This window comes from Mastomys coucha, unplaced genomic scaffold (assembly GCF_008632895.1).
Source record: "Mastomys coucha isolate ucsf_1 unplaced genomic scaffold, UCSF_Mcou_1 pScaffold21, whole genome shotgun sequence".
In the NCBI taxonomy this organism is placed as follows: Eukaryota; Metazoa; Chordata; class Mammalia; order Rodentia; family Muridae; genus Mastomys; species Mastomys coucha.
The window spans coordinates 41,777,621-41,794,849 of NW_022196904.1; the positions used below are offsets into that span (position 1 = coordinate 41,777,621).

At 38.2% G+C, this 17,229-nt stretch overlaps 1 protein-coding gene across 3 annotated transcripts in view; it reads left to right on the top strand.

Annotated features, from left to right (window-relative positions):
• Nell1 (neural EGFL like 1) overlaps positions 1–17,229 on the top strand; it is an 839,869-nt gene that overhangs the window by 812,644 nt on the left and 9,996 nt on the right. For all 3 annotated transcript variants that reach the window (XM_031386788.1, XM_031386787.1, XM_031386789.1), the window contains one exon: positions 11,306–11,499. In XM_031386788.1, the coding sequence (XP_031242648.1) occupies positions 11,306–11,499 (194 nt within the window). The remainder of the gene's footprint in view (positions 1–11,305; positions 11,500–17,229) is intronic.

The window sequence follows — 17,229 nt, forward strand, 5'->3', positions numbered from 1 at the left end:
CCCACTGATGCCAGATAAAGGGCTACATCCTCTGCTACATGTCCAGCTGGAGCCATGGGTATCTCCATGTGTACTCTTTGGTTGGTGGTTTCATCCCTGGGAGCTCTGGAGGAATCTGGTTGGTTGATATTGTTGTTCTTCTATGGGGGTTGCAAACCCCTTCAGCTCCTTCAGCACTCTCTCTAACTCCTTCATCGGGGTCGTTAAAGTGATTCTCGGCCATTTGAGATTCCTCTGTTGAGAATTCTCTGTTTAGCTCTGTATCCTGTTTTTTATTGGGTTGTTTGGTTTATTGGTGTCTAACTTCTTGAATTATTTGTAAATTTTGGATATTAGCTTTCTATCAGATAGAGAATTGGTAAAGATCCTTCCTCAAACTGTAAGCTGCCATTTTGTCCCATTGACAGTGTTCTTTGCCTTATAGAAACTTTGCAATTTCATGATATCTCATTTATCAATTATTGATCTTATTGAGATTTAGCCATTAGTATTCTGTTCACTATGTTCATTAGTAGCCTTATTTATAACAGCCAGAAACTGGAAACAACCTAGATGTCCCTCAACAGAGGAATGGATACAGAAAATGTGGTACATCTACACGATGGAGTACTACTCAGCTATTAAAAACAATGAATTTATGAAATTCTTAGGGAAATGGATGGACCTGGAGAATATCATCCTGAGTGAGGTAACCCAATCACAAAAGAACACACATGGTATGCAATCTCTGATCAGTGGATATTAGCCCAGAAACTTGGAATACACAAAATACAATCCACAAACCACAAGAAACTCAAGAAGAAGGAAGACCAAAGTGTGGATACTTCATTCCTTCTTAAAAGGGGAAATAAAATACCCATCTAAGGAGTTACAGAGACAAACTATGGAGCAGAGACTAAAGGAAGGACAATCCAGAGACTGCCCCACATGGGGATCTTTCCCATATTCAATCATCAAATCCAGACATTATTGTGGATGCCAGCAAGTGCTGGCTGACAGAAGCCTGATATAGCTGTCTCCTGAGAGGCTCTGACAGTACCCAGCTAATACAGTAGTAGAGGCTCACAGCCATCCATTGAACTGACTACAGGGTCCCCAATGAAGCAGCTAGAGAAAGGACCCAAGGAGCCTAAGGGTTTGTAGCCCCTTAGGACGAACAACAATATGAACTAACTAGTACCCTCAGAGCTCCCATGGACTAAATCACCAACCAAAGAGTACACATGGTGGGACTAATGGCTCCTGCAGCATATGTATAGTAGAGGATGGCCATGTCAGTCATCAATGGGAGAAGAGGCCCTTGGCCCTGTGAAGGTTCTATGCCCCAGTGTAGGGGAATGCCAGGGCCAGGAAGTGGGAGAGGGTGGTTTGGTGAGCAGGGAGAGAGGGGAAGGAACAGGGGCTTTGTTTTGGTTTTGGTTTTTTATTTTTATTTTTTTTTCCAGAGGAGAAACTGGGAAAGGAGATATCATATGACATGTAAATAAAGAAAGTATCTAATAAAAAAATAAAAAAACTGAAATTAGTTTCCCAAAATGCCTACAAAGTAGGATAAAATATCCACCTTTGTGCCTAAATTTCCCTTTTTTTTTTTTTAGTAAAGCCTTCTAGGTCTTTCCATTCAATATCCCTTTCAATACAAAAGGCACTCCAAGAGCTGTTTTATCAAATAGGATGATTAGAGCTCTACAAGAGAAGAAATATAAATAGAGAAAAAAATAAGCTTAAGAGATGAAATCCTCCAAGCAAAACGCCAGAAGATGTTTAAGATTTTACCTATATCCTTGCCAGACTTTTCACCAATTACTTCCCTTGGGATGCCATTCCAAATTCCTGTCTTTGAACAGTGTACTAAATATTCCACTAGGGCGAAAATTTTAGAAGAGTCTTGACTGCTCACCAAAAGTTAATGACCACAGTGAACTTTTGGAGGGAACAACAGCAGACTTTGAATAGGTGGCCACACTAGACTAGTCCTCTTATTAGTCAGATTGAGACCAGCCTTAAGAAAACCACAACTAGTGATTTTTTATGTCCTTTACCTCCTGTATAAATTACAAGACAATCTTTCTAAGTGACTTTGTACCATTCTGTATCTAAGACATTTTATTGACACAGGAAAGAACGGAAATAATCCCTTATCTGGCAGCATGCTTCAAAGAATGATCTGTTAGATCAGGGATTAGTTTGAGTTCAACTTGGCTGGTTCCCTGCATGTATTTCCATTAAAGGTTACTTTGATGCAGACAAAATATAGACAAGAAAAACATGCCTTCTCTGACACTTGCTTGCAAATACCCAAGAAGAGACTGGAATTGTTTCACTCAATGTTGAATGTGCAAGGAGACTGCTGAACCATCTTATTTGTTTTTATTGTTACTGGTTTTCCTTTAAGAAGCAGTCTTCCTGTGCATCCTAGGCTATCATAATACTAACTGTAGTTCCCCTGCCTCAGTCTCCCAACTGTTGGCACTATATACATGAGTTATATATGTCATATAACATATATATATATATATATATATATATATACATAAATATATGTGTGTGTGTGTGTTATACATGTTATATGAGAAATGACTACCAGGGTTCTTGTCCATGCAACTCAACCACATTCAAGTAGAACAATTATTTATGCATTTCTTAGTAGATAAAAGACTCTCAAGAACATGCTCTGACAGACACACAGATAAGAGACAGCTGGGTCTTAGCAAGCTGAGTGGGTACAGAGAGAAGAAAGAATGTGAAAGTGTGAAGCATAATGCAGTTTGAAACTGGAATTCAGGAAAGAATAAGTCTTTGCCATAAAAAGTGAAATTTTGGTAAAGATTCTAGATGATACAATGACTATTATGGTGAACTTTTTCTCTGGCTGGGTGTTGAGTGTATGTCAGGCTGAATTTATAACAGAAAATAACTTACCTTCCACTTATGAACAGATATGATAAAACACACAAATCTAATACATTTGGCACTGATATGGTAACTTCTGGAAAATTTAAAATTATTTTCAGATATGAAGTATTTAAATGTTAATAGATTTTCTATTCATTCTATTCACTGGTCAGAATTGCATTTAGTTTAATCAAATTTCATCACTATGTACAGAGGTCAGACTTGTCCACATGAGACAACAGTGAACTGGGTATCTTAGAATGCTATCTGTCTCCACCAATTCTTGCTTTCCTACCTGGAAGAGCTCTTTCCTCCATCTGCAGTAAAATGCCTAGATCTACATATTCTGTAAATAAACATACCTGACAACTACAGCTAGTTTATGGAGTGTCAGAAAAGTGTGCCCATCCCTTAATCATAGCACAAGGTTTGTAGAGAAAAGGTCACAGAGAACTTGGGTTTTGACATTTCTGGAACTTGCTGGCTGGTAGACAAACCCAAACTCATGAGTTTGTGTGAGACTTCAGAATTCTAGTCAAATACGTTGATAACAAGAGGAAAGAATGTGCTTGCTGTGTACTAAGAGATATAGAGTCAAGTACAGACTGAATTTAACTTTGGGAGATGGGAGAACGGGTCTCATAGGAAGAGATAAACTTTAAGTGACAAAGAGACAACAGTGGAAGCTCAGCCTCTTATAATCGTTGTAGGATAGTGCTTTATTGTGTTTAACCAAAGTATCAAACTACCTGACATACATTTGTATCTGCATTTTGCACAGGATGGCTGAACCTCAGAGTAAAACATCTTCCAGAGTCATACAACAAGTAAATTTCAGAGTGGGGCTGAGGCAAGGGACTCACTTTCTCAAAGTAAGCTTTTTCTGAGCATGCCACCTCCCCTCTATGGGGAGGAAGAAGACAGATAAGAGTTAAGATTTTAGGAATGATGGAAATTTGAAAATAAGAGGCACTAACATCTTTACCTATGAGACTGTATATATCTCTCTTTCTCAGTGTATCTCCTTCCCTAAGTAGGAACTTGATAATTGATAAGCTTGGTGAATTGAATAATTAGCTATAGACTCTTAGCAACCGAGAATGAATGAATGAAAAGGTGAGAGGAGGGTTAAGGGATTACTAAACCTCAGGAAGTTTAGGAAAGCTCTCTGATCAAATTTTCATGCCAATGTTTCAATACTTGCTGAATCTAGGGGATGGTTTTGCTATAAACTGTCAGGAGGACCCTCAGAAGCTGGCTGAGGAAGACAAGTTCCATGGAAGCTTGCACACATGCAGAAGACAATCGTAGTGAATAATTAGAGTCATCTTCTAGCTGTTGGCACCAAGAATTAAGATCAGGATTAAGGGACTATATGGAGGGATAGCTAGTGCAGATCATATTGTTTCCTTTATTGAAAGAGTCTTTTCAGTAGGGCTAAGGCAGAGACTGAAAAGGTGACCCTGGATGAACATTTAAATCTTCCAATGACATATACTATGGCCAATAATGAAGGCATTTCCCATTTTTTTTCCTCTAGCTATGTGACATGCTCTGTGACAGGTGATCTGAGTCCCTCACTGTGCTTGGTGATACCTTCCAATGTGTTATATATGTCAGCCTCATTCTTAATAGTCTGTGCTCTAAAACAGAGCTTCCAGCTAAGTGTGGAAAGGCAGAATACAAGATCATATAGCTAGGAAGTCTTATTCTGGTCCTGGAGTTAGCTGTGCAGCTTAATGTTCTGTAAGCCCTTTGTTTTGCAAGTTGCAGGGGCCCTTGTCCTTCTCTGCATTTTATCAGAATTTTTCTGCTGATGTGCACTATATGTTCCTTTTCCCATTATCTTTCTGCCATCATAAAGAAGTAATACCACTGTAGCTCTGGGGAGGCACCTGTGCTCCATCCTGTCTATTACTAATAACCCCCCTAGCTCTGTTCTCATTTCTGAGCCACTAACGTCTGGTAATGGTTTCCAAGTCAGAACCTACACAGCTGGATGTTCAAACTCCGGGTTACATTTCCTTTTCTGACACACCACCTGTTTTGAATCTGATATGCTGCAAAAGTTATTCAAGAAGGAGAAATATGGGATAATCAAACAGTTCATTTTCTTGGCCCACTACTCACCTTTGAGAAAGGTGTTTTTGTTGAGCTCTGAAATGAACCTATACCAGCTTCTGCTCCTAAGGCAAGCACTGTTACAGTTTTTATGGCATTAAGATTCCTGCAGAGCCATTTTTTCTTCCTCTCGGTGGAGTAGGGAAATTGTTTGGGGCTAAGTTGGGAATGGTTTGATTGCCTCTGATATAAACATCTCTGAAGTATATTTTTCCATGCCCAAGTCACCTCACAACCTCGAATCAAAGAAGGAATCAGACAGACTGTGTGCAGCTAGACTTCTCTTAAAGTAAAATTGAGTATGGTAATCACAGCTTTCAGAAATTGTGAAAATACCAACATAAGAAAATTAGGTCTAATGTAAGCTTAGCCACGGAATCTTATTGAGAAAAGTCTTATTCCAGTATGGAGCATTTAAATAATAAACTTATAAGGAGAAACACAAAGAAATCACAGAAAACTAGTATTTACAACAAGCAAAACAAGACTGCTGTAATGACTATGGATTTGAGCATGAAATGCTTTCGTTGATTTTTGTACAATGTCTCTTGTCAGACTGTGAGCTTGTCTGATGATTTGCAGAAGTCTCCTGGGAGAGTATCTTTGCATTTGCTCAGCAGAGAACAACAATTGCAATATGTAAATAGGGTGCCTCTTCCTTTTGGGTGCCTGGGGATATGTGTAATAGATTAAGTTGGCTTTGTGCAGAGCAAACAGGTCTGTTACCAAGAATATGAATAATGTCAGTTTCCATAATTGCTAACATCTGGCTTTCCATAAATCTGTTAAATTGCATGGAAGTAGAATTAGGTTTCTGTGTCATAAGTAAAGCAATTACATGTAACTCTGTAGGCAACACAGCCCTGTACTAACTTTGAAGTCCTTCCCTTCTATAGAGAACATTTGGGTTTTACACATTGTTTTTATTATGGACAGGAGGTTTGCTTGCCATTGTGTTCTTTTTTTGTGAAGGGAAAGGATTGCTAACATCATTGCAATTTTGTAAACTTGAAATAGCCAAATACTAAACTATCAATTCAGGAGTGGGATTTAACATTTTAAGGTGAGAGTCAGATGCCAATTTTGAGATTATTTTAGAGAAAGCAAAAAAATGGTAATGGTTTGGTTGAAATTATATTTCTAGACAGTTTCTAGAGAGATTTATTAAGTGGTCCCCTTGGCCCTTTTCCTAAAAAGAAAAAAAAAAAGAAAAGAAAAAGAAAATTGTTTTGGGGGAAGTGAGACTTTGCCTTTCTATTTCACTGTGATTACTTTTTATATGTTAATTCTATTTTACATTAGAATCAAGGACATCTCAGACTATAAATTAGTAAGAAAACATTTTCCTTGAGGGCAAAACATTGGTTATTCCCTGTGCTTGCTGAACACTCAAAAAACAAAATGTCATCAATATAGGTTATATAAAGAATTTGTTTGTAAATTTCATGAATTTATATATTACATGAAGTTATATAAATAGATTTCCTAAAATGTTTTCTGCCATTTGGGGCACTGGGAAGAGTGAACAATAAAATGTCAACTCTGCCCTCAGTGAACTCACTGCCCATAGTGGTGTGCACATCAATTAATAGCTACTGGGTGAGAGAGAGTCAGTTTTCTCCTTTGGATGTGCCTCCTGGTAATAGTTCCATATTCCAGGAGATGGTCCTACATCTAGGCACTGACTAACAGCACCCAGTGGATTCAGTTAGTTTAAAAAAGTGTATATGAAGTTGGAAGGAAAAATGCTTCAGAGAAATGGGAAAAGTTTGTAAGAAGTGGGGATTTAGTTTAATCAAAATATAGTATATTCACATTTGAAATGAAAAATGAATTTAAAATAATAATATAACTCAGAATGGGTTATAAAGATAGAGTTCCATGATTTCCCTTTTCAGAGGAGGATAAATAACACTGAAGACATTTCAAAAATGGCAGATGGAGACCTATTACTGTAGAACATTCCTACAATATTTATAGCACATATATAGAGAATTAAAATGAAGTGACCCTATAATGCGGCAACAATGTTTAAGAGACATCACAGAATAACAAATAAAAAGTTCAGTGCTAGGAATTACCTCTTTTGGATTGTTGGCAAGTGAGACCCCATAGTCCCTCAAACATAATACGCTATTACCAGGGACATTAGGTACCATTCAGAAGTTGATGGTCAGACCTTTATTGCTGAAGACAGCATATATCAAATCTTAAAACACACAAAAAGTAAAGCTGCTACTCACCTCAAATCTTCATCCTTTCTGGCCAGATGTCATAAGGTAGAAGATGCTATGTTTGTACTGGAGGAAAAAATACCAGTAATCTTACACAGCTATGAATGGGAACTCTCGGATCTAAAACTGTCCTGCATGACAAGTCATGCCCACTGGTGCAATATTGGCATAAATATTATGGAATGAACCAACTACTTTTGATTGGATTTAAAGGCTGTTCCAGAAAAACAAAACTCATATCTAATATTGATACTAGGGCCAAGAACATACACATAGCCAAGTGAGAGGCTCCAGGGGTTATTACTCTGTTAACAAGACATGATATTAAACCAACTCCTAATGTCTTAATTGCTGTAACCATTGATTACTACATCTGTCAACCCCCATCAGGAAAGTCCTCTTTTGTATACAGTAATTAACACAGAGAACTCAAATGGGGCAAATTGTAGAGAATTACAGACTCAAAGTGTATATGTCACACCTCCTCCTCCTAAGAGTCCACTATCATCATAATGAAGGTTCAGAAGAATAAGACATTGCTACAAACTAGCATCATATTTGGAAATTATCCAGTGTTTTAAATATACGTACTCATTATATCATAGAACAAGCATTGCATTTTCATTATATTATCTATAATTTGGTTTGCATATGAGTCAAGATTTGTTATGAATGTATATATATTGGTAAAGGAGTTCCAGAGTAGAGAAGTCCGTGGGCATATGCTCTTACAGGTGAAGAGGCTAGTTCATTGTAAGCACTGAAGTGAAAGGAAAATAGGATTCCAACTCGGATCTACTAACTGTTTTAAATCAGTGCTGGCTTTGCTTGGGAATAGTTAGAGGAAAAATGAGAAGACAAAGTGGGGAGATCCTCGAAAGGATCAACACCCTACATAAGGTGTTGTGAATGATTTTGCTTAAGAATGTCATGAAACATGCTTCAAAGATGAGGGAGGCCTTGCTGTGCTGAGTTAGAATCCAGGTATCAAATTTGTCATTGTTTCCATGGCTTCCATTCATTGCTTAATAACTAAATGGCTTCCCTGAGACTCCAGTTGGTAGAACAAAAAGAGAAAGTATATCTTAGAAGCAAATAGGTTCTAGAAATGATTGCTACGTAAGCCTAGTGGTGGAAGCCTTCAGTCACAGATACTCTGGAGGGCTATATAAGAGGATTTCACATTTAAGGTTACCCTGGGCTCCTGAACAGGCAAGGCCAGCATAGGCAATGTCAGGCAACATTGCCTCAAAATAAAAAACATAAAGAGGTCTGGGGATGGAGCTCATCCGGAAGGCACCTGTGTAGCATGCATAAGACTGCAGGTTCAATCCTCCAGTGTCACAAAAAAATATAGCATTGAAACTACTTAATGTCTTCTTGTATTGTTGCCATGAATCTGTTTTATAGCAATATGGTCCCTGCAGTCAGGAAAAGAACATAGGTCACAGATTTCCCATTATTTTCAAGTCATAATTGCTTCAAAAGTCTAACACACTTGGGATAATTGCATCATTTTACACTCAGAATGTCAACTAAAAGTACTCAAGGGATCTATGTAAGATATAATGTTTGAAAATTAATCTTAGAGTCTAGAGTGTAAGTTGTGGAAAATAAATAGAAACCACAAAAGCACTACAGTACACTTTAGCTCTAGAGTTGGTAGAGGATTACAGAATCCTCTAGAAACACTCCACACTGTAGTACATCCTAGTTATATACCTATCTGCACCTCAGTTTCCCTGCTTTACAAGCCAAAGCTCACTTTCCCTCTTGTGATCACTATAGCATAACTGATTCTTGAAAAACGAGAGTGGTAAGTATGTTCATCATCTATATGTGTATAAACACACAAGTGTTTGTGTGTGTGTATACATACTCACACATGTATATATGTATACATATATATGTATATACCAATCAAATTGCTGTTATGGCTTCAAAATCATAATGTATGATTTCAAAAATTTGATTTTATGTATGCATATATATATATGTATATCTTTTTCCATCTTCTAACTCCTCCTAAATCTTGACCATCTTTCTATTTGCCCAACTTTGCTTTTCTTCTCTTTAAAAAAAAAAAAAAAAGAAAAAAAACTCCACAGGAAAAAACTCACAAAACAAACAAAAGACCAATATGAAAAGATACCAAATAAAATGAAAGAAAAATCTACAAAACTATCATAACTGTTTTATGTTATGAAAATGTTTTCTATTTCTTGAAGCCACTCATCCCCTCTGCCTCTTACAGCATTTCTGACTCCTCTTCCCCTGAACTCCCTGATCTCTGAAGGGAAGAGTTTGAAGATATCACATTAAGTACTGGGTATTCCAAAATCTATTCCTGAGCTTGGGGCCTGTCCCAGGGTGTAGCTGATATACCTAGTAGATTCACTCTATTGTAGAAAGCTGATTCTTTCCCCTCTTTCAGCATCTATCAGTTACAGAGTACTTCTTGGTTAGGGGTGGAACTCTGTATCTACTTTCCATTCTCATTGCTGGTACCAAGTCTGGTTTGAACCTCTGCAGGCCTTGTACATTAGGCCGTAGTCTCTGTGAGTTCAACTGTGAAATATGAATGCATCTGTTCTGCTGTGTCTAGAAGACACACTTTTCTTGGAGTCACCTATCCCCTCTGGTTCTTCAAATCTCTCTGACTCCTCTTCCCCTGAGCTCCCTGATCCCTGAAGGGAGAATTTGATGAAGAAATCCCATTAAGGACTAGGTACTCCAAAATCTCTTACTCTCTGCACATTGTCTAGTTGTGAGCCTCTGTGTTAACTTCCAGCATCCTGCAAGAAAAAAAGCTTCTCTGAGGAGGGCTGATTATTTTATCCTAATGAAGTACAACTTCACACAGATACTAGAATGAGATTCAGATGTGATGACATTATTCTAACACTCTGCCTCCTACAAGACTCCTGTCTAATGATCAGTAGCTTTGACGATGGGTCTCCAACTCATGAGTTCTGTTTCATCAGCTTTGTGACACCATTGTCTTGCATGTTCTTTTGTGCTACTTTTAATATCAGTCACATATGCTGTGCCAATAGCCTTGTCCATAATAGAGTTTCATCATCTGAAGGGTTTGTATACATGGCTAGAGATTAACCAAGGGAGTAGAAGATTCTGACAGACACAAGACAAGTGCCTTCCAATAAAGCTTAAATGCATATAGAAAGAAAGGCCAAGTACAATTTTCTTGATATGACACCAGCACCAATGAGCAGAAGTTGCTGGGTAAGATATTTGATCTAAGTGTAATGAATAAGTTTCTTTTAAAGTAGTCATTTATAGGCAAAACTGGCTGCCTTTCAAGCTTGGCTGTCAGGAAAGGGCTCAAGAGAGACTAGCCAGGAGTGTATTTGAGACATCGAGGTCACTCAAGTTTGAACTGTCAGGTAGAGTGACTGATTTCCCTATTATGTTGTCAGTGTACATGATATTCAATATGCTTGTCTTCATCAGCATCCAAGCCATACCTTCTGGAGCCCTGATTTTTTTTGTGAGATCCAACTTTTTTGACCATTAGGATGCTAAGTATTTTAATGTTAAATAAGACACTTACCAAGAATCATGTAGCCTCTTCTTTCAAAGCTCTGGCATCAGGATCTGGGGCAGTCTTACTGAGTCAAAGTTGCTCTAATTACCCACTTGTATCTGTTCAGTGGCTTATATACACACAGTTCTTTACTATGAGAGCCAGGCTTCAAAGGTTATATTCTGTAGTTGATGAATTAACAAAATTCATGGCCAGTATAAGAGAATAGAAGTGAAAGTGAGTATTTTAACTATTTGGGCAGCTATAAATTTGATCTCACAGAAGCTTCAGGCTACCTGGCAGTGAGCATACACTTTCACTTGGTGAGCCTTAGCACCATGATTCTCCTCCACAGAGCATTTGCCTTGTAGAGTAAATGAGCAAATGCAGATGAGAAAGGACCCAGCAACAGGTAAATCCACCACAGTGGTGCTCAGTGATCCTGTGTGTTATTGTTGTGTCCTGAGTTTACTTGCCTGGATTTTGAAGTTCTGTGCTTTCTTTATTGCAGATATTGATGAATGTGCCTTAAGAACTCACACTTGTTGGAATGACTCTGCCTGCATCAACTTAGCAGGAGGATTTGACTGCCTGTGTCCCTCTGGGCCCTCCTGCTCTGGTGACTGCCCCCACGAAGGAGGGCTGAAGCATAATGGGCAGGTGTGGATTCTGAGAGAAGACAGGTGTTCAGTCTGTTCCTGCAAGGTAAGCTGACAGGATGTAATGAAGGGTATGTTCTTCCTCTCCACCTACCATGGGTTTTTTTTTGTTTTTGTTTTTTGTTTTTTGTTTTTTTTTTTTGCCTTTGTGCTCATGAGTCCTTATGTTGCCATAGTTTTGACCTAAATATTGGAATGAGATTATTTAATCTTGTGCTTTAAAGGCATAGAGAACAAGAAATATTATTTGCTTAGTAGCTCCTTTGGAAGCCAAGTCTCCTAATAAATTCTGTGTTCCCCAGAAATTGAGGAGGACTGAGCCTGAGAAACCCATGTACAATGACATCTGGCCACACTTCAGAAGAATCCAGGGGTCTATTTGTAAGAGATACATCACCATGTACTAAACCCATGGCACCTCTTTTCTCCCTTTCCACTTAAAACTAGTTCCATAACCCAATTTTACAATTATTTTCCCATTTATTAAGCACCATATACTAGGCTATGTTCCAAAAAACCCACAACTAGAAGACAGCATTATATTTCATGTGGGCACAGCTTTGAACAATGAAGAAACTATCTCTAGGAATCAAGTAACTCATCCTCTTTCCCAAGATACCCACTTACAAATTATTTGGGGCCATTGGTTCCCACTGTCCCAAAGCTTAGTCTTTCCCCACAGAGGATGGAGACTGTGTTAGAAGCCAGTGAAGTCAGCTGTCTTCCTAACTTCAGGGCGCTCAAAAACTCAGCTAAGAAATAAAGTACATGGATAGGACATTATTGGCAGCCAACTGAATGCTGTCAAATGTAGTAATGAACTAGGTGGTGTTGAAACAAAGAACAGGAGTTCTAAAGAAAAGAAAAGATTATTATATATTAGAACAGTAAACACAGAAAATGAAAGAGGCTATCAATTATGTTCCCTGTTCTGGCAGCAAAGTGGAGCCACTTCTTTCCAAACTTCTGAGTATAATTGAAATCTCCTGAAACCCAAATTTTTCAGATATTCTAGACCCCTGGAATATTGAGTACATTGAAATCAAACACTTTTTGTTTGTTTGTTTGTATGTTTTGTATTTTCGAGACAGGATTTCTCTGTGTAGCCCTAGCTGTCCTGGAACTCACTCTGTAGACCAGGCTGGCCTCGAACTCAGAAATCTGCCTGCCTCTGCCTCCCAAGTGCTGGGATTAAAGACATGTGCCGCCACCACCACCTGGCAAACACTTTTAACTACATTTGTAACTGCATTTAAGGCCACAGTAAGTCCTAGGATCCACCCAACATGAATGTTCTCCCAGGCTTCTGTCACTGCACTAACAATACATGCATCCTTGTTCTCCTCTTCTCCATTGTTTCCTAAAGTATCTCAAATACCTTCTGAGGGACTGGATGCCGCTGATTGCCTAGATGATCAACTGTTCCAGTTTTGTTAATAAACTTTATTAGTAATAATCCACACCACCACTTTCACATTTTTGAAGAAAGCACGAGGTTGATATTGTAACTATTTATTTAGACTAAATAATAGAATAATATTGTATGTAATATTCTGACTTTAAAAGATATATTTTTGAATTATCTTTAATTTTTGAGATTATAATAAAATTACAGCATACTCTCTTTGTTGCCTCTCTCCATATCCCCCCATATAGCCCTTGCTTGCTTTCAAATTCTAGGCCTTCTCTTTTTCTTGAATTAATTGTGTGTCTGTATCTATGTGTGTGTGCATAACTCTAAATATACAAATACAACCTGCTCCGTCCATTCCTTGTCACCCATATGCACATAATTTTGCATCTTTTTGGGCTTACCACTTAGCATTGGATAACCAACTGGTGACTCTTCCCCTGGGAATACCATTTCCCCTATTCTCAGGATTCCTTTATTGCCTGTAATCCTTTTGGTTTTTTGAGATAGGGTTTCTTTGTGTAGCCCAGAACTCTGTCCTGGAACTCATTCTGTAGACCAGGCTGGCCTCGAACTCAGAAATCCACCTGCCTCTGCTTCCCAAGTGTTGGGATTAAAGGTGTGTGCCACCACTGCCTGGCACTGCCTGTAATTCTTAGCATAAACAATTTTCCCTTGTTTATATTAGCATATCTCCATTTGTGTGTTAGGAACTTTCTCCTGCTTCAGAGTCACTTGTGGGTCTTGTTGGAACTCTAAATCCAGACTTTGTGGCTTAAGTTTCTAGAGCAGTAGACACAGGGTAGTAACCACAAATTTGCCTTTGTACCTAGTTCCTAGGATGTATCAATACCTTGGTTTGGAGGACTCAATTTTGAGTGTAAGTGTCTAGGAACCTTTCAGTATTATTTTAGCAGAAATCCTACTTTCTGTTCCACAGCTTCCCTATGATACAAAAGTACATTCCTCAGAGTCTATTTGGGGGGGGTCCATCATTTGTTCTATTACTAATTTTCTACATTGGAATGTCCAGTTTCTTCTCCATGGATCTCTTTTATACTTTTTTTGTAAATGTGACAATGAGGGTATTTGTGTCCCTATTGTTTAAAGAGAATGAAGTTGGTGGAATATGTTATGACCTAATATCAAAATCTATAATTGGAAAAATAACTGATATCACAGTCTGATCACTTTGCGAGAAAGGACAATAAATAGGTCTAGGGTTATACTCCTAACTTTATAGTTTATGTCTGGAAATAGCAGCCATTTTCATTAAGCACCAGTTAATAAATATTTTAAATTTTGTGAACTATGAGCATTGTGTCACAAATAATCTCACCACTGTGTTGTGAAACCAGCTGCATGTTCTATGTAACTAAGTTAGAAGTTTGGTTTCCCAGAGTTGTTATCAGGAAGCTGCTGAATGTGGACCTGGCCATCAACTTGCTATCTGGTAGTTTATATTCTTATTTAGTGCCTACATATAGTTTTCATGTAAATCCAACTACTCAATTTAAATGTTTCAAAGACAATGATATGAATGTGAATTGTGTATTTTGGGGTGAGTGTATCAGTATTTCAATATTGACCAGTATTGACCTAGGTCAATATGTCAATAATAAAACGTATAATCTAAAATGTAAGTCCTAGAATTTTACACAGTATAATACATTCAAATATTTTTCTTAGTGAGAAGTTCCCTGCGGTTAAAAATCTAGAATTAATTTAAACATAATTCTTATTAATTGTGCATGGTTGAACTTTCATTATAAAATTATGTGGAAACACTGAAGTTCTAAGCAGGAGATTGAGAAGTCAGCTTTGATGTCTTATTAGAACTGGGGTTACCATCTTAGCTGGACAGGGGTCAGGCTCCTGGCACAGCCCACAGAACAAAATGAGGAGGACTGCTTGCTGAGATGGGCCTGTTCTTACTCACACTTGGTTTCCAGTGTGATTACACTCTCTGAGTAAGCCTATATAATCACATTCCACTTGTATTAATAAAGCCACCTTTGGCATTTTCATTATCAAACATAATTTTTCTTGATGGGTACTCAGTAATTCAAAGCTAACAGGAACACTGTCATTGTTCTGAACCTAGTAGAAGCTAAGAGGGGCCTCAATGGCATTTTCACATAATTGATGAGATGTGAAATTGCTTTATTCTATACTACCCCTGAAGGCTATCTACTTATTTCTATTCATTCTCTTAACGAGTAGGTGGGATTGAATCTCATGGAAAGAAATATAGTAATCTGTGAAAATAATTTATAGTTTTGCTTGATGGTTGTCTAAACCACATGGGAATCCATGTGGTTTCTGATGCTTAGATCTTCAATACCAAGGAAATGAAATAGATTAGTAATGAAATTAAGTTGCTGGGACTTGGAGATATAGGGTGAGCAGAGATATAGGGAGATATAGTTTGCTTGGTATATGTGTGTCTCTAGGTTCAATTCCCAACACTAAAAAAAGAAAGATGACATGTTATACAAAATTATCATGAAGTACTATTTTAGTGAAAGTGATGGGAATCATGATAAAGGCCAATAGGCCAAGGACTTATTGTTGGAAGATTCCTACGATCTGTACTCATTAGTGGTAGGCTATATGAAATATTTGGTTTAGTTCACCTGATCACCTCTAGATTCCCCCTACCCCTTACTCTCTCTCATTCTCTCTATGTCTTTGTGTATGTGGTTGTATATCTCACTCTCTATATTCATACATATTTACATAATTATAGAAAGTCTGTGTTTTTTTATAAAATTAATGTATACATACACACACAAGTATCTATGTGTATTTAATCTCAGAACAGTTCTCTTTTATCATTTTTCTCTTTTTATTAGATATTTTCTTTATTTACACTTCAAATAATATCTCCTTTCACAGTTTCCCCTCCCCCCCAAAAAAAAATTCCCTCCCACCTTCCTCTGCTCACCAACCTACCCTCTCCTGCTTCCTGGCCCTGGCATTCCCGTACACTGGGGCCTAGAACCTTTACAGGGCCAAGGGCCTCTCCTCCCATTGATGACCAACTAGGCCATCCTCTACCACATATGCAACTGGAGCAATTAGTCCCACCATGTGTACTCTTTGGTTGGTAGTTTAGTCCCTAGAAGCTCTGAGGGTACTAGTTAGTTCATATTGTTGTTTGTCCTAAGGGGCTGCAAACCCTTCAGCTACTTGGGTCCTTTCTCTAGCTCCTTCAATGGGGACCCCGTGCTCAGTCCAGTGGATGGCTGTAAGCATCCACTTCTGTATTAGTCAGGCACTACCTCTCTGGAGACAGCTATATCAGGTTCCTGTCAGCCAGCACTTTCTGGCATCCACAATAGTGTCTGGGTTTGGTGACTGAATATGGGAAGGATTCCCAGGTGGAACAGTCTCTGGATTGTCCTTCCTTCAGTCCTCTGCTCCATAGATTGTCTCTGCAACTCCTTCCATGGGTATTTTGTTCCCCCTTCTAAGAACAATTGAAGTATTCACACTTTGGTCTTTCTTCTTCTTGAGTTTCTTGTGGTTTGCAGATTGTATTTTGGGTATTCTGAGCTACTATACACTTATAAGAGAGTGCATACCATGTATGTTCTTTTGTGATTGGGTTACCTCACTCAGGATGATATCTTCCAGCTCTATCCAGTTCCCTAAGAATTTCATAAATTCATTGTTTTTAATAGCTGAGTATTACTCCATTATGTAAATGTACCACATTTTCTGTATCCATTCCTCTGTTGAGGGACATCTGGGTTGTTTCCAGTTTCTGGCTATTATAAATAAGGCTGCTATGAACATAATAGAGCATGTGTCCATATTGCATGTTGGATTATCTTCTGGGTATATGCCTAGGCATGGTATAGCTGGGTCCTCTGGTAATACTATGTCCAGTTTCCTGAGAAACTGCCAATATGATTTCCAGAGTGATTGTACCAGCTTGCAATCCCACCAGCAATGAAGGAGAATTTCTCTTTCTCCACAAACTCACCAGCATCTAGAGTCACCTGAGTTTTTGATCTTAGCCATTCTGACTGGTGTGAGGTGGAATCTCAGGGTTGTTTTGATTGGCATTTCCCTGATCACTAAGGATGTTGAACATTTCTTCTTAAAAAAAAAAAATCATATACTATTTATCATACTTTAACCTCTATTAATAACACTTATTTTTTATTAGATGTTTTCTTTATTTATAATATCTCCTTTCCCAGGTTCCCCTCCAAAAAAAAGAAAAGAAAAAAAATAGAATACAAAAACTAAAACAATCCCCTGTCCTATCCCCCCTCCCCCTGCTCATTATCCCACCCCCTCCTGCTTACTGGCCCTGGCATTCCCTTACACTGGGGCATAGAACCTTCACAGGGC